This window comes from Chelonus insularis, unplaced genomic scaffold, assembly GCF_013357705.1.
Source record: "Chelonus insularis isolate UGA/USDA-ARS -01 unplaced genomic scaffold, ASM1335770v1 contig_108_pilon, whole genome shotgun sequence".
NCBI classification, from domain to species: Eukaryota; Metazoa; Arthropoda; class Insecta; order Hymenoptera; family Braconidae; genus Chelonus; species Chelonus insularis.
Window position 1 is genome coordinate 34,787 of NW_023276348.1, and position 19,376 is coordinate 54,162.

The window sequence follows — 19,376 nt, forward strand, 5'->3', positions numbered from 1 at the left end:
TATCATTGTAAAAACTATATTAGAATCATGTAATTTAATGAAGGTAAATAGAATAGAACATTTATTTATAAAAAATTAAAAATTATTCACTATATGAAGATACATATTTTATATTTTACAGATTCATTAAACCTTCAATTCAACGTAGAAATAAGTTTTAAAAATTAAGTCATATCAAACTAGGGTACTAATGATTAATCTTGGCTTGTTTTATTTAGTTAATTAGTATATTTATTCAATATAAATAAATGTATTCGAAGAAATTTTTGTTTTCACAATAGTAAATTGTAACATACCTGTTGATACATTGCATTTGAATCAATTACAATTATAATTGTTATTATATTTCTCTTATTTTTATTTATCTTTAATCGAAAGATTTGATTTACTTTCGAAAAATCAATAAGAAAATCATTAATGTTATATCAAAAATAAGTTTTTACATAAGTGAAATTAAATAAAAAAGCAGTGTATAGATATGTACTAGCTTACGAGTTACTATTATTTTAAAATAAATACAATCTCAGTATAAAAATACAAAAAAATTTTTGTTATGTAGCATTAAAAAATGGTTATATATGTATTTAGTACAAAATATATATTTTGATTGATATACGTCACTTGACAAGGCCAATCAGACTTAGGTACTTATTTATCAAGACTTGTTAAGCTTAGTGCATGTTTATTCATTCTCCTATACTGATCTCGATATTGTTTGTATGACTAACCACAGTTACAATGGTTCTGTCAAAATCAATTTAAAACATGTTTTCTCAAAAAACCACATTTAGACACTCAGTGCAAGATTTAATAAAAATATAAATACCTTTTTGTCTCAATACAATTTTTATGCAATAGAGAAAATAAAGATAATGCTCATAAGTATTAAAAAAATATGTTCTATATTCCATTATGAGGTATGACTTTTATTCAACGAATCATGCTTCATTGAAATGATTTTCAGTATATGATTGATAGATTTTCATAGTTTTGTAAATTATAACTACTATAAAGCTTTATGGATTTTTATCTTTCGCTTACAACATCAAAGTAGATAGATGTTTTTTATATTATTCTTCAATTATTGAAATTGAAACTAATTTTGTAGACGTCAACAAAATTACTTGTTTATAAAAAAAATTATTTTGCAGTTCATTTTTGTATGGTAAAAAAAGATGATAACGAGATGTGTCATTTATATAGATCATTTATATACGATTACGTGAGTGTTTTGTGTATCAAAAATAATCTTATTGAATGATAAGAAGATTCTCTTCTTCAATTAGTGTTCATTTATTGTTAGTTTGGTGAGATGGCAGACTTTGTCAGAAAAGGTAGTGTACAACTTGTAAAACGAAGCAGCGTCCAGATAAAGCATGCTGCGAAAGAAGTGAGAGGTTGTAAATTTAGTCGTAAAAATGCGATATTTATGATCATTACTTTATGACCATTACAGACAGTCATAAAGTTATTAATCATTATCATAACCAAATAAGTTATGAATTATAGATATAACACGATTGATGAAATAAAATTAAAAAATTTTGGACATTAGAAATATAATCAGTTAAAAATTATTAATATTAATCAGTTAGAATAATTTTTAACATTTTGTAATATGAAAATTATACAAAAATGATACTCTTGTAGCCATTAGGAAACAGGCTGTCGTCAGACTTACGTATGTTGCTTGTCTTTTTGGTTTCCTAACGTAAGATTAACGTCAGACGTCAGATGCTGCTGCAGAAAGGAAATATTCTAATACATACATTAAACTGATGGATTAATTGTTTGGATTTATTTTAATTTAACTTTTTATTAAATTTCATTAATCAAAACATTGTTATTGATAATAATAATTAATAATCAAATCATCGGTAGTATTATCCAACGAACATGCTAGTCGTTAACATCTATCAAAATATTTGATAATAACCCGTGTAAAAAAACTTCATTCTGGATGAGTTCCAAATTTTGTTCCGCTGGTGAGACTGAGCAGAATTGATTTGGAAATTTTTGGAAAATATATTTTTTTTCCTATTCATATTTAAGTGTTTCGAATTGGACAATTTTAAGTTGCATACATCGAAAGGGTGCGTCGATACTTTCACTACTTTTTGCTTTTGCATTCAGAAAGTGCAACTTGTAATTTGTAGAGCTGCTTTCTTTAAAGGTGTCAATTTTTCAACCAAAATAAAAACTATTTGGAATGTTTGATCACAAACGAAAATTATGTTTTATTTAATACAACAGTTTTATTAATAATGCTAGTTTATTTACATTCAAAATATAGAGGATAATCCATGTAAAAGAAGAAACACTTGAACAATGTGAAACATTTAGACAATTATTCATTTGTCAAAGTATCAATGAAATGATAATAAGATAGAAAAACAAAAAAAAGATACTGTCCAGAAAAAAAAGCTGCAGAAAAAAAATAAAAATATAGTTTGAAATTTTAATCCCTCATGGTCCTTCAAATGACTAATTATGAATAATTTGCATCACTCTGAGTACGTAACTTCAATTTCAATTATACGATTATGTGTATCATCCTTTTACTCCTGGATTCTTCTATTATATATTAAAAATTAAAAAATACCAATACAGTATATTTAATGAAAAAAATCTTAATTAATGGAAAAACATTCTTAAATAATCCTATTCAATCCATTCCAAATTTGGAACAAACGGAATTTTTTGATAATTTAGATTTTCCTTAAAAAATATCAGTGCTCTCTGGTGGTCTTGGTGCGAACCGAAAGGTCCACACTACTAACTCCCAGGGAATAGATGATTAGATTGAGCTTTCTTCCCAGTTGCTTGATTCTGCAAAAAAAATTCTAAATTAAAAACTATTGTATTCGACTCTGAAGGTCTTGGAACGTAGAGATATCTCAAAATTCAGGATTCGTAAAATCGGACCCATTACGTGTTAAGTTGGATTCAAATCAGAAAGCTGTCTGATTCCTCTATCTAAATACATTGGATCATATGTTTCTAATTTCTTCGCGAATTCATGTTTTTCCTTGAAAATTTCGGTCTCAGATTAAAGCCTATTTTAAGTTCTGTATAAATTGCATGAATTTTTTAATAATGAGTAGACATATTATTCAATCCAATTATATTAAATTTATTATGTTTTCGTTTTAATTTCTTGAAAAAACTTTGATACTTTTATGATAATACAATAAGTTAATAATAATATTATTTCGATTAGACCATATTCTACTAATAATAATATTTATTGAATTATGTTGACCGTTTGTCTAATATCGCTTACTACTTCCCGTTCAACAACATAACATTGTTATGTTGCTATTATGTTACAATAATATAACTGTTATGTTATCGTAATATTACAGTTTTGTTATTAAAAACAAGAAATATTTAGACAATTCTTTTTTTATGACTATTACATGAGAAATATTATTAATTGATTATAATTGATGAAATTTCCGCGGAAAATTAAATAATTGAAAATTGTACCCAGGGGGATTTGAAACCTACGACCATTAATTTGCATAACTTGAACCGGTAACTTTACCCGCTCGGCTATCAACTTATTAAATGGAATATAACCATTACACATGTAATAAACCCTCAACTTAGACTAAGAAATATATTGTACGTAAGCTAAGATAAAATAAGTAAGAATTCATACTTTCCAAAAATTCCTCACAACCCTTTTTTTCTTCATCCTGTAATAAAACTTTATCTCTTCAAAATCTCCCTGAGAGACTCGATTTCTCTAACTTTCCAAATTCCTGATTTTCCACCGTTTCACTTCAAGAAAAACCCTCTACGTCACAAGACGCCTACCCTTTCCTTAACTGGCCCTGTTATAAAAATCCTTCTTCCCTTAGCTACACTCACTCTTAGACGATAAGTCAACCTGTACGTTGTATTACTAAGTCTACAATAAATTGTTCAACCCTATTCACCTTCTATGTTGGAAAATTGATTTTATAACATTGGTGTCAGAAGTGGGATCATCTCTCGAAAATACAGTGTGTCTGCTGGTCGAGAAGGATCCAAAAGTAAGAATCAAAGTACAAATCACGGAAGCTGAATCTTCAAGAACCTACAACTATTCAAGTGAAATCAAAATCTAAATCATCAAAACTCTCTCCAAATCTACAACTATTCAAGTGAAATCAAAATCTAAATCATCAAAACTCTCTCCAAATCTACAGCTATTCAAGTGAAATCAAAATCTAAATCATCAAAATTCTTTTCAAATCTACAAACATTAAAAGTCTTCAAGTAACCAAGCGAATCTCCAAAATCATCGTAATTCAAGTTCGAGAGACAACCATCATCACCACCGCTGTCGAATTGCTGACCACAACTGTACTGCCTGCTGTACTAAGCCATTTTCTCCAACACCTAACAGGATCACCGGTCTCAATCACCAAGCAGCTTCATCATTTCAACATCTCCACTATGATCAACATTCTACTTCTGTAAGTCAAAATTGTTTATGGATATCTTATTTCATTAGTTCGATTATATTATCTCTATAATACTAAATTCAGATCCAAAAATGACTGTGTCGATCGAGATCGCGGCTAGACTATTAAGTTCTTTCAATGGAGATAAATCAACTCTTTTTGAATTTTGCGATAATTGCGATAAGGCTTTAAGCATAATAGAGGAACCTAAAAAAGCGACATTATTCATCATAATCCAAACTAAAATATCTGGAAATGCACGTGCGCTTATTCGTAACAGAACATTCCCTAACTGGGAATCCCTCAAAACATATCTTCTTGATGCTTACTCTGAAAAAGATCTCATGCTCAATGGCAGTTAGAACTATCTTCTTGTAGACAAGGTCCAAAAGAAGATATCTTGTCTTATGCAACCAAGGTAGAGAATTGCTATATCAAATTATGTAGTAGCCTTCAATCAGACCTAAATGAAACAGATCGAGCAGCGTGCGTAAAATTACTACAAAAACAAGCCATGAATGTATTTGTGTTAGGTTTACATAAAGATATGTCTTTAGTCGTAAAAACGCAAAAACCTGAATCTCTTGAAGATGCTATCCAGTACGGTCTAGCCGAAGAGTGCGAGTTAAAATCGCGTAACGAGATGGTCAAATTTCAAAATGTTAGTTCCAAAGAAACTAAATATTGTGATCATTGCGATCGTATGGGACATAGTACATTCGAATGCTTTAAACTCAAACCTAACAATTTACCACGGAATATAAAAATTAAAAACGAACCGAACATTCGCCAACTTCAAACAAATGAAGGAAAAGTTTGTAACTACTGCAAAAAAACGGGACATGTCATTTCTGAATGCAGGAGAAGAGAGTATAATAATGCTAAACAAAACCAAAATTACGCTAATCCCATTTCACCACGAAATCAGTACGGGCATAACCCGCCAAACTCACCCTAACCTCCCTACACCTCAAAATCACTCTAACCCTTCCACGTCACAGAATAATTACAGACCAAATCAACGGATTAACAACATAGATGCTGACGTACATTTCTCTGACCCCGAAATCCACACTTTAAACTTGGACGATGCTCCGGTAGCTGCCGTACCTCGGAGCATTCGAGCCCTTCAGGCAGAACAATAAAAATAAATTTTATTAGGGGTATCACTACCTCGGTAAACGCTAAAATTCTTCAAGCATTAGAAAACCCAGTAAACCTACTACTTGATTGCGGTGCTGACATATCAATTATAAAAATTTCTCAATTGCATGAAGACACTCCCTGCTATGAAGATACAAAACTAAAAATCAACGGACTCTCAAATGAAAATTTCGACACGTTAGGATATTGCCATTTAGACTTAATTGTAGATGAATTCAAATACCCAGTTATATTTCATGTTGTCAAAGACTCCTTTCCTATCTCCTTTTCTGGAATACTTGGAAACGATATCCTTACACAACTCAAAACTAAGATAGACAATACTGATAATAAACTTTATTTCAAGAACGGCTCTTATTCAAACAAAAAAAACACCTAAAACTAAATTCAACAAAAACCTTAACTGACAGAAACCTCAACACAGAACCAGTTGAAATTCACAGAGTTAACGCCAGGACAGAAACCATTGTACCTATTAAAATAAACAATACTCAGGTAAAAGAAGGTATAATAGACATCACAGAAATTTAGAAAGGTGTATACATATCCGGCAGCATAGTAAAGATTGATGCAAACGGATACGCAAAAACAACTATCCTTAATACTATCGAAAACGACTATCTACTTAACAGAAACCTTGAAATAAATATCGAACCGATTACAGAAGATGTAGTTAGAATACTGAACGTCCAAGCCAACACTAATTCGTTAAAAAATTATCAATCTCATAGACTAAAAATACTACAAGAAAACTTGCGCGTATCGCATTTGAACCCTGAAGAAAAGAATAGTATAACTAGTGCTTGCAAAGATTTTAACTCCATATTCAGCCTCGAAGATGATAAGCTGACTTTAACTGATACGTTAGAGCACAGAATTCCCACAATCGACGAAGAACCAATCAACGTAAAAGCATATAGGTTTCCCGAAATTCATAAAGAGGAAGTAGAAAAACAGGTAGAGAAAATGAAGAAAGACTGTATCATAAAATCATCAGAGTCTCCTTGGAACGCCCCAGTTTGGGTAGTGCCAAAAAAAAGAGATGCCTCAGGTAAACAGAAATGGCGCGTCGTAATAGACTACCGAAAACTCAACGAAAAAACTATTGGCGATGCGTACTCTTTACCGAATATAACAGAGATCTTGGACCAACTCGGTAAATCTAAATACTTTACGACTCTAGACCTAGTTTCAGGATTTCATCAAATCCCGATGAGAAAGGAGGATGCTGCTAAAACAGCATTTTCAACTCCTCAAGGTCATTATGAGTTCGTTAGAATGCCTTTTGGTCTAAAGAATGCCTCTGCTACCTTTCAGAGGCTGATGAACATCGTTTTAGCAGGAATCCAAGGTTTTCGTTGTCTAGTATATCTAGACGACATAATAATATTTGCAGATTCATTAGAAATCCACGACAAACGCTTAAGAGAAGTATTTAGTCACCTAGCAAAACACAATCTCAAACTTCAACCAGACAAATGTGAGTTTCTTCGAAAAGAAGTCATGTACTTAGGTCATAGAATTTCAGAAGCTGGAGTACAACCAGACCCATCAAAAATAACAGCTATTTCAAATTTCCCTGTTCCCAAAAATCGTACCGATATACAATCATTCCTCGATTTAGCTGGATATTATCGAAGGTTCATTGAAAACTTTAGCAACATCATTAAACCTCTAACAAGTCTCTTGAAGAAAAATGTCGACTTTCAATGGTCCAGCACTCAACAACAAGCATTCGAAATCATAAAAACCAAATTAATGTCTGACCCAATACTAATCTACCCAGATTTCACTCAGGAATTTATTTTAACTACCGATGCTAGCAACTTTGCAATAGGCTCCGTTTTATCACAAGAACGAGAAACGCCCATTGATCAAAAGAAAATCAAAGCAGATTTACCAATCGCTTATGCTAGTAGAACTCTAAATTCCGCTGAAATAAATTATTCAACAATTGAACGTGAACTATTAGCAATAGTATGGGCAGTAAAACATTTTCGATCTTACCTCCTAGGTCGGAGATTCCGAATCATTACCGACCACCGTCTTTTAACATGGCTATTTAGTGTCAAAGACCCTAGTTCCAGACTCCTAAGATGGAGACTAAAACTGGAAGAATACGACTATGAGATACAGTACAAGTCAGGGAAAAGAAATCAAAATGCAGATGCATTAAGTCGAATCATTCTACCGAATGACCAAAATCCTTCCTCATCAAATTTTGTTAACATCAATTCACTCCAAACCAATTGTTCATATGAAAACTTCCTGATTGCCCTAGAAACTAAAATAATCACTTCAAATCAAATAGTCGAGTATGATGAACCTCTAAAAGTAATAGATGATAATTATATAATATTCACATCTGAACACCTTAATTTTAAAAATAACTTGTTCGATACAACTAATCATTTCAATAAATTAAAAACAATAAACCCTAAAATACACGAAGTAATTTCCCTTCCTCACGAAAGTATCAACATTTATTACCTCATCATAAAACATCAACCGTGGGACAAAGCAGACCTTAAGGATGTTTTAAAAGCCTTCTTAATCTTAAACATACCCTAATAAAAGAAAGTAAAACTTCTATAATTATTCCTAAGCCCCTCAGCGAATTCGAAACCCTTCGTTGGGATAAAATTCGATACATATTTAAAGATTGTCACATAAGAATCAAATTATATTCAAGTAGCGCAGTTGAACCAAAATCTGAAGAAATAGATGATATCTTAAAAGAATATCACTCCTCACCTATTGCGGGTCATACTGGATTCCATAAAACATATAAAAGAATTAAGAAATTTTACAAATGGCCGAATATGAAAAATGATATCAAAACCTTTATAAAAACGTGCGAATCTTGTCAAAGAAATAAAGTGGATCGTAGGACAAATAAAAACCCAATGGTAATCACTACCACCTCAACCAAACCTTTTCAAAGAATCTATCTCGATATCGTAGGACCATTAACGCCAACAGAATCCGGTAATAAATATATCCTAACACTTCAGGACGACCTCAGCAAGTTCTCGCAAGCATACGCTATCCCACAACATGATTCAAGGACAATAGCTAAAAAACTCACTTCTCAATTTATTTGCAAATACGGACAACCTGAAGAAATCTTAACCGATCAAGGTAAAGATTTCACCTCATCTCTCTTGAAAGAAATTGTAAAACTTTTTAAAATTAAACAAATCCAAACCACCGCCTATCATCCACAAACCAATGGTGCGTTAGAGAGAAGTCATGTCACTCTTGCGGACTATCATAAACACTTTATTAATGAAAATCAAACGGATTGGGATGATTGAATCGATTTTGCAATGTTCTCATACAATACGACGATTCACACTTCAACTAAATTCACTCCTCATGAATTACTCTATGGACACAACCCTGTATTACCAAGCGCAATAACTAAACCTCCACAATTTAAATACACATACGATGATTACGTTGACGATCTGACATTCAAACTACAAAGATCACGTGAAATCGCTCGCGAAAACCTAATCAATAGTAAAGAAAACAGTAAAGGCTATTACGACAAGAATTCAAAATCGACATCATATAAAGAAGGAGATCAAGTCTACTTGACTAACGAACAATTCTCCAAATGCAAGAAGTTATCTGCTCGCTGCGATGGCCCTTACAAGATAATTAAAGTTAATTCGCCAGTCAACGCTACCCTTAAGATAAAAAATAAAAACGTAACAGTACATACCAATAGAATCAGACCTGCTTATCTAAGAAAATAATACAATTTGTTCCAGCTTCCTACTCGTGGCATTGGGTCATTACAAAATCCACTCAATAACACATTGTTCAGGCATATACTACGACGAATTAGGAAAATTGGCACTCTACGATAACTCATGGAAATTAAAAACCCATCTCGATCTAAACAATATCGATCAAAAAATATCTTTAGTAGAATCAGCCCTTAGTCGCACTCAAACACTCTGCAAGTCAAGTCCAATATTTTCATGCCGTACAAAATTACTGCTGTTAGAACACTCTGCTCCAGAGCTTAGAAAGTTAGAATTCGAACTTAAAATTTATTGGGTTCTAACCGCGTTAAAAGAGGGTGGTTCAATGGAATAGGTACCATATTCAAAACAATTACCGGAAACCTTGATAACAATGACGCCGAGTATTATGATAAACTAATCAATCAAGTCCAAGAAGACGAACACCAACTCACCCAATTATTAAAAGCACAAGTTCAAGTAGTCAGTACTACAATTACAAACTTCAACGAAACTATCACAAATTTTCAAAAAAGTCAGAAAATATTAAATGATAATTTGGAAACAATCCATCAATATATGTTAAACTACTCCTTACAAATAGAGCATTACGAAGTCAAAGAAACAGTTGAAAGTCATCTCTCTTATTTATTCCTATTATATAACGAAATTCGCGACAAACTAAACACCCTCATGGAAACCATACTATTTGCAAAAAATAATGTCCTACACCCTAGAATCATTAATCCTACCCAATTAATTTCAGAATTAAGGAGAAACTGTCGTTCAACTACCTCCAGGTTGCCACTACCCATATATGCTTGATATCTCCCATGCTCATTCTCTCCTTAATCTAGTTACACTTCAAGCTTATTTCTCCAATTATAGACTAGTATTTATAATTAATATACCACTCGTAAGAGACACTCGATACGTACTTTATAATATTATACCATTTCCTTCCTTACAACATTCAAGTAACTATCTTTTTATCCAACCTTCACACAAATACTTAATTTTATCGCAAACTAAAACACAATACTCCCTAGTAGAAGATTTATCCCATTGTAAGTATACCGAAGCATCCTTCTATATATGTAAATTCTCCTATTCGATTTACACTATTTTTCCACCAATTCCATGGGAAATAGAATTATTATCTCCCATCAAAAGCATTCCGAAAACATGCGATACTAGAATTGTTAACATCGTAGATGAAAAATGGTATAAATTGATTAATAAAAACATTTGGATGTACGTGTTACCTAAGACAACTTTAATATCAATTTCTTGTCGAAATTCAGAAATAACTGATGTAAATTTTCAAGGGACAGGAATATTTGAACTATCATCACACTGCAAAGCTTATACATCATCAACTATGCTTGGAACAGAAGGCTCATTCACTAGTAACTACACAGTAAAAACCCTACCTTTCAATATAACAACCGACGATTGTTGCGAAATTCAAAATTTAACTCTTAAAAACCTCCCAATAATAAAACAACTACCTAAAGTTGATGTCAACCTAAACAATCTCGAAATGACCAGTCATAAACTATCAACACTTTCTAATATGATAGATGACCTTAGTAGACATAAGGTAATAGACTATAAGATATCCATATTCACTTATATTGGCTACATTGTGTGCGTATTAATAATAATCTACATAATTTTAAGATGTTGTTGTTGGCGTAGAGCAAATTCATTGCATAGATATTTAGCTCCCCATGACGACAACGATCCTGGTCAATGCTCAAAAATGCTTAATTATCTAACATTAAATATTTGTAACTCTAAAATTAGTGCCGGTATTTCATTAGAAAACATTAGAAAGAAATGTTTAGAATTACCATTCAATAATACACATTTCATAATTATTCGATTTATTCATCACAAAGATTAAAGATGAAAAATAGTCATTGATGTCGTAAATATTGGGCTAGATTTACTATTTTGGCGGACGCCAGAAGATATTGCCACTTGCCACTGACGCCACTAGATAGTGCCAACTGCATTTTCTTCATTGTTTTGTACAGTCAATGCTACCTGGCGTAATAACGAGGAAATATTTGATATTACTTTTTATTTGAAAATAGATGCTGTTTCCAATCTATTCACTTGTTAATAAATAAATCATAATTTCAACTTGCAGATTTCCGAGTCGTACTTCTATTTAAACTTTGCTCCAATTAAAGATCCTTAATATGTTCTATAGTTTTGAATTGTTTTTTTTTTGGAGGGTCAAAATTTTTATTGCCGCATGTAGTATCTTTTAGGCGTTCTATAATTTCTTTTCGATCATTCAAAATCAATAGCTGTATTTGGCGGCGTTCTTTGAAGCATGCCCTTACGAGCAGAATGAAGTTGATTGAATTTTTATAAAGTGCAATGTATACTTTGGAAAGTGAACGTTGAATGAAAACTTATCGCAACAATTGTCGCTACGCACAAACGTTTTCCCATCGCTTGTTTGTTTTACCGTATCATTAATTTTATCATTATAACTAGGGAATTCTTCAGTTTCGCAAAATTCTGTATGATATTCTGTATAAAGAGGGTAATGGGAGCCTGAACTTTCAGGAAACAGCCAAGCGATTGCTGGCAGTACACGTGGTCGACGACCATCCAGAAATGGATACAGTCGAACATAGCAAGATAAAGATAAACGCTTTCGACCTGCCCAGCACATTCAATAAAGAAGAACTCAAGCAAGTCGTCCGAACGCTAAAGAATGGAAAAGCTCTAGGGCTAGACTTGCTGGAAGTGGAGGTTGTTAAACGTGCAATTGCGTACCTCCCAGAAAAATTTCTAACATTTTTCAACGAATGCTTGTCCCAAGGCGTCTTTCCTCGAGCTTGGAAGGAGGGAACAATTCGTATGCTCCTAAAGAGTTCCGACAAAGATGTAGCAGACCCCAAATCATATCGACCTATATGTCTTCTATCAGTACTAGGCAAAATCTTCGAAAGACTTATAAAAATTCGTCTTTCAACTAGCGTCCTTAAACAAGGAAAGATCTCAGATCACCAATATGGATTTATGGAAGGGCGATCAATGGTAGATGCGATACTGACAGTGCGAAGAGCAGGGCAAGAGTCCACGTAACGTGGTTACATTGTGTTTCGATATTTCAGGCGCGTTTGATAATGTATGGTGGCCTTTAGTCCTCGAAGGACTAAAGTCACGAAACTGCTCTAAAAATATCTATTGCAAAATTACTCCACAGATCGTACAGCTAGCCTATCACGGGAAACTGGCTCAGTCACAAAAGTGGCTACGCGTGGGTGCCCTCAGGGTTCTATGCTTGGCCCACTGTGCTAGAACGCCTTTCGCGAATGCGTTAGGGACTCAATTACCATACTTGTTTAACTATATGTAGGGGGTGCTTCCTGCCGGTGGTCGCTTATGCGTCCCCGACATGGAGCGAGTTATGAAACGCTGTGAATCAAACAAATAGGGACTTTATTCTCCATTCTCTACTTTTCTGCTTGTTCGGTCTTTCTTTTACTTTTTTTACTGTACTTCACTTTCAGGTACTCAACAATCTCTAATACAAACTTTTACATATTTCAGGAAACGCCTAATACTAATCATTCATTCTTTCAGCTGTTGACAATATAATGGTGCTCCGCTCATACCATAAACAATTAGGGCCGCCGACCAAAGCGGATAAAACTGGTACTACGGGCGACCGAAATCCAAGCCCGCACCTGAGGCTGCAAAGACGAAAAAAGACATGTAGAACCAGGTGCTTTCGGACAAATGAATTTGAACTCGTAGTGATATGTGGCAAGGTCTTGAGCTAGATGCACGTATCCTCATGCCTTTCTAAAGGCGCGAGAATGTCACGTCCCAAATAATACCGTCATTAGAAGTAGACTCATTTCCAGAGTTATGCCCTTTAAGGATAAGTACTTAAATAAAATAACTTTCTCAAGACAGGAAAACAAGGACTGAATATTCTGTATGATAAACGCATTAGTTAATCAATAAATACAATTTTTAATTGTTTCTAACAAATTCGTATTGTTACAAACAATATGTAATTGGTGAAGGTCGTATTTGGTAACGAATAATAATGTCTAGTCAATATTGACTTCATTTCCGAATAAAATTGCTATTCTTATGCTTAAAAATATTTTAAATAGTTAATCTTTTCATTTATTTATTATCAACTTCCCAGTGGGAAGTTATAGTAATGGGTCCGATTTTGCGAATCCCGAATTTTGACATATATCCACGTTTTAAGGTCCCCAGAGTCGAATACGACCGTTTTCCAGTGAACGTCTGTGTGTGTGTGTGTATGTACGTATGTACGTATGTGCGTTCGGAATTATTTATCGCTTCGATTATCTCGAGAACAAAAAATGATATCGACGTGGAACCAACTCCATTCGACACGTAATTGCGCAACTTAGAACTGATTAGGTTTTCAGCAAAATTGGTTCAGTAGTTTCTTATGCAGAATCAAAAAACTGAAAAAAATGGTGAACTACCTGAATTTTGAAATTTATAAATTATATCATTTTTTAGACAAAATTACGAGATCTTTTAGAAAATATGAATATTAAATGTTTGTAATAACTGTATAGGAAAATGATAACGATATTTCATAGAAGAAAAAATTTTTAAAAAACAGAATAAGCAATAAAAAATTGTTAAACTTGTATTGAAATGGTAAAAACAGCATTGAAGACAATATAACAGTCAATAATGATTGTTGATCATGTGGAATTGTGTTTATAATAATTGAACATTGTTAATAACAAATGATTATTGATCATGGTAATATTTAAATAACAAATTTTAAATTGTTATAAACAATAAAAATAGAAATCTATGCAATATATTTGAATTCTTCCAACGCGTAATTTTTTTTTTCTACTAAAAAAAAGTTACCAACCGTATGACATGAATGGAAACTCACTTTTTTTGTTTATAACAATTAAATCTGTTATAAACAATTTAAAACGGGATCTACGCATGATATTTGAGTTCTCCCAACGCGTACTTTTTTTTCACTGAAATAAAGTTACAAACCATGTGAAATGTATGGAAGCATCCTCCTTTCGTTTATAACAATAGAATTTGTTATAAACAATAGAGGAAGGGATTTTTTCAATATTTTTGAGTTCTTCCACCGCGTAATTTCTTCTTCCACTGAAATAAAGTTACAAACCATGTAAAATGATTATTAACCGACTTTTTTCGTTTGTAACATATAATTTGTTGTAAAGGAACAGAAATTGAGTCTTACGATAGAATTCGAATCATTTCCTTTTTTTTCAATTCTTACGCGTATATTTTTTTCTCATTAATCTTATCACACAGCAATAGGTTTCTGAAATTGGCTTATTCGCGGACGAAGTCGCGGGAATCTGCTAATTAATAATCAATTTAATTTTAGTTAATAGTTATTGTATATAAGGGCATACTGTGCTACTTAAAATTTCACAATGTTTTTGCAATTAAAGGTTAGTTTATTATTAAACAATGAATACGAGCGTATAGTTTTTAATTACAAATTCATAGGTAATATTGTAATATCGACGCAGAGCCCGGTTGTAAATACCAGTTGTCAACAGTAAAAATAATTTCAAATAAAGCAACGCTTTTTTCTGTTAGTTTTAGAGGCATTTATTAATTATGAACACTGAATATTGTTGTTTTATGTTCTCATTTGTCTCATGTTATGCTAATTTTTCAAAATATTTCAGACTTTTACTTCAGTACAGCTTCTATGCATAAGATGTTGGTGTTGTAAAATCTTCATTAATTTCTTCCATTTTTTTCCAATTATTTGAGCGAATTGACGTTTAACCACCGGATCCGTATAGCGTACGTCCTCGATCTTTTTTTTAATATGGAATTGTGTCCATAATAATTAAACATTGTCGCTAACAAACAATTATTGATCATGGTAATATTTAAATAAAAAGTTTTAAATTGTTATAAACAATAAAAATATTGATCCATGCTATATATATAAGTACTTTCAATGCATAATTTTTTCTTGTACTAAAAAAATATTACCAACCGTATAAAATGAATAAAAACATTTTTTTCGTTTATAACAATAAAATTTGTAATAAACAATTTAAAACGGGATCTATGCATCATATTTGAATTCTTCTAATGCGTAATTTTTTTTTTTACTAAAAAAAAGTTACCAACCTTATGACATGAATGGAAACTCACTCTTTCTGTTTAAAACAATTAAATCTTAATATATTTTGGATAAATTTTGGTTGAAGTCGATATCTTAATCCGTTCTTGAGATATCGAAAACGAAAAAAAATGCTGACGTCCGGACATACATACATACATACATACACACACACATTATTCTAAAAATGAGTCAGTATGCTTGCAAATATTTTGAAACGTGGAGATTTAATGAAAATTCAAATTTCACCAATCGACCCAATTTCAATAACTTTCTAATGGGAAATTAATAAATATCGTATTTAACTAAATATTCGCACTTCAATTTCGGTTGTAAAGCGGTTAAAAACTAGTGGAATAACTAAAATAATTTTTTTATATCCTGACAAATATAACGGTTGAATATTGGGTAAAAACCGGTTAAAGTTAAATTTCAATTAAAGAAAAAATTGATTCTTGTAGCTAATAATTGATTTTATAACTACTCTCGCGACTCAAAGTTTTTCCAGCGGAATTCGTTTAATATTGACATGATAAGTATCTTAAAGTATCTGATGACTCCATACCTACTCTCGCGATTATAGTTTGTGTATAAGAGTCTGTCATGGTTATAAATTATGAAAAAACGTCAATAATTGTAGGATTTGAGTTTTTACAGCAGAATTTGCTTAAAACTGTCGAAATAATGTATCTGCTTGGCCCATTTATGCAATGTTTAATGAACTCACATCTCGTCTACGAATGAAGCATATGTTACTTACAGAAATTTATATTAATAAGAAGCATCCATTAATGAATTATTTATTATGTCCTTTCGTTCATGAACTACAAAAACTAAAACGATGACTTATTAGCCGACATAGAAGATGTTTTAGATCATAATGAAAGAAGAAATGGAGCTCAAGGTTATTCACCACTAATAGCCATACCGTCATTTAAAATGTATGAAGGTGTCATAGTAGGATCGATGCATGCTCCTAATCGTCTACAAACAATTGATCACTGTTTAATATCGTATATCGCAATATCGATACCGTACCACGGTAAGGTATTGTCTAATTGTTCTATACACAACAAAAGAGGACCCCTCGGCTCGTCACTCTCAATGTATTTTACGACTCCAAACCCCTCCTGTTGTGTTGAGACTGATTAGTTTTAAAAAAACATCCTCACCCTTGTATTCTAGATCAGAATCGTTTTCTATCGTTGTGTCAATGTCGTTCTCTTCATCAGCCGAACCATCTTCTAATCTTATTACTTTCGCTAGAGGTAATAACTTTTCCTCTTAAGATAATGCAAAACATAGTGGATCAGTTTCTTCAATTGTTATCCCTTTCTCCAAGTTTCCATCCACTACTTCCGGATATACTTTTTTTAATATGAAGAAGAAATTGCATGATTTAAGAACCCAGATCACCCTTATACTTATTCAAATATGTCCTTCGATAAAAATAGAGGGCCATATATTGGTGTAAAAGTTTTGGGGTTCTGCGACATTCAATAGATTTTTTTAATAATCTATTTTTGTTTTCCAAATTATTGATGGTATTTGCCGGATATGATTCATTAACATATTCACCGATAATATGATTTGTTTGCAAATGAACAGTACTATGAGCAAACATTCATTCGTACGTACATCGAGTATCCGGAGCCAATGAATGAAGATTTATACCTAGGAGTTCTTTTATAAAGCCGGCATTTTTAATATCATCTGAACGACTCATATATGCGATAAAACTTTCAAACTGCTGGGAAGCTGATTGAAATTGAATCATTCCATCTATTCATCATATTTATAGGTTTCTGAAAAATTGTAAAAAATGTAATTATAATTTAAAAATGTATCATAAACAAATAAATAGTAAATAATAACTTGAACCAATGAACAATTTTTTTTGAATGTAAATATATAGTATTGAAAAATATAGTTAGTATAGAAACATATATGTGAACTCATTTCAATACATTTTACAAATCAACCTCATTTCTGAAAAACCCATAAACACTCCCGAAAGATTACTCCATGTAACAACGAAAATGCGCTTCTGAAACGTTCCTTCAAAAATGGTCTTTTTCCTTGAAACTTTTCACATTAGCTGAAGAGAAAACATAAAATTTTGATGAACCAAATGTAAAAATGGAGTTCTGCTGATAAGAAATAATCGATATATAATAGGGAACTGTCATTTGTGATAAAAAAACAAATTATAATAATAATTAAAAAATTAAAAACTGTGAAATATTCAGCTTGTAAAAATGAAGCAATCAAGTGTGAGAAAAAAAAGCATATTACCAGGAAAAATCTCAAATCAACGCAATTTGATGTTCTTAAATTATTTATAACAATAACATACTGTTATAAATAAATTATAGTCGCGAGAGTAGGCATACACCAAAAGATATATTCCGGGATAATTATCTCAAATCTTCAGTAAGAATTACTGTGTTCCGCCGTAACCGCGAAGGGACTTTTAAGCCCATCAAAAATTATCAGGCCAAAAAAAGAATTTTTAAGGAGTCAGCACTGTAAAAATTAACGATGAGCACGGTAAAATTTCTTGTTTAAATCGTCAAAATTTGTCGGAAAATTTTAAATTTGGAATTCAAACTAAAAATTCAAAAAATAGGAAATAAAGTACTTGATTGTTTAACAAAGTGAAGGATCAAGAGGATTTATGAATGCTTTTCAATTGAAAGAATAAAACTTTTATAAATTAAATCTTTTATTTTTATATTCAAATTTATTTCCATTCACAATAATTCCATTCATGTTCTCAAAATGTACTTATATTTAGATATATCTATTTTAGTTGTTGTTAGATTCAGTGTAAGACAGAAGCCAGTATATAGTAAAAAGACAAACTTTATTGAAAATACTAATTAATGCTAATTCGTTTACTAGACACGCTTAGATGCTCGTACAAAACTTAACTGACTCTCACGAGTCACACCAGAATCAATCTGGCTAATTTCATAGCCATGCACATACACATTCGACATCGTGAATACAGAAAAATGTAAACAAGTACCCAAACGTGAATTTGACTATATCTAACGTTAATACAAAATGATTTATATCATTTAATGGCAATACATACCAGGTAAATTTTGCACCCAATATTTCGTAGCAATTTTTATGTTAATCTAAATAAACTAATTGCAATTTTTTAAATACAAAATAAAATTTATTTTTATTTTTAACTTCCCATTAGAAAGTTATTGAAATTGGGTCGATTGGTGAAATTTGAATTTTCATTAAATCTCCACGTTTCAAAATATTTGCAAGCATACTGACTCATTTTTAGAATAATGTGTGTGTGTATGTATGTATGTATGTCCGGACGTCAGCATTTTTTTTCGTTTTCGATATCTCAAGAACGGATTAAGATATCGACTTCAACCAAAATTAATTCGAAAGATATTATTATAAAGAAGACCTGAGTGAAATTTGAACAAATTCAGTCGAGCCGGTTTTTTTTTATAACAAAATAACTAAGAAAAAAAATGAAAAGATTAGCTATTTAAATAACTTTTAAGCCAAACAATAACAATTTCATTTGAAAATTAAGTAGACATTATTGTTCACAACCAAATATGACATTCAAATATTCCCAAGCAGCACAGTAAAAAAACACAACCCGCATCCATCACTAATAATTGACCGCTCAGTTTTTTTTGTCAACACAACGTGGTTACGGGAGACAGCATCGGAATTTTTACTGTATTTTTCTTTCCGTGTAGTCATCAAATACCTTATTATGTCAATATGAAACGAATTCCGCTGACTACAAGATTAGGTTTTTCAACTTTCATTCAAAAACGGTTCTTC

At 31.8% G+C, this 19,376-nt stretch overlaps 1 protein-coding gene across 3 annotated transcripts in view; it reads left to right on the forward strand.

Moving 5' to 3' along the window:
* Nucleotides 1-1,265: 1,265 nt before the first annotated feature.
* LOC118064132 (uncharacterized) overlaps nt 1,266-19,376 on the forward strand; it is a 99,007-nt gene continuing 80,896 nt past the window's right edge. For all 3 annotated transcript variants that reach the window (XM_035078589.1, XM_035078668.1, XM_035078742.1), the window contains exon 1: nt 1,266-1,397. In XM_035078589.1, the coding sequence (XP_034934480.1) occupies nt 1,313-1,397 (85 nt within the window). In that variant the 5' untranslated portion in view covers nt 1,266-1,312. The remainder of the gene's footprint in view (nt 1,398-19,376) is intronic.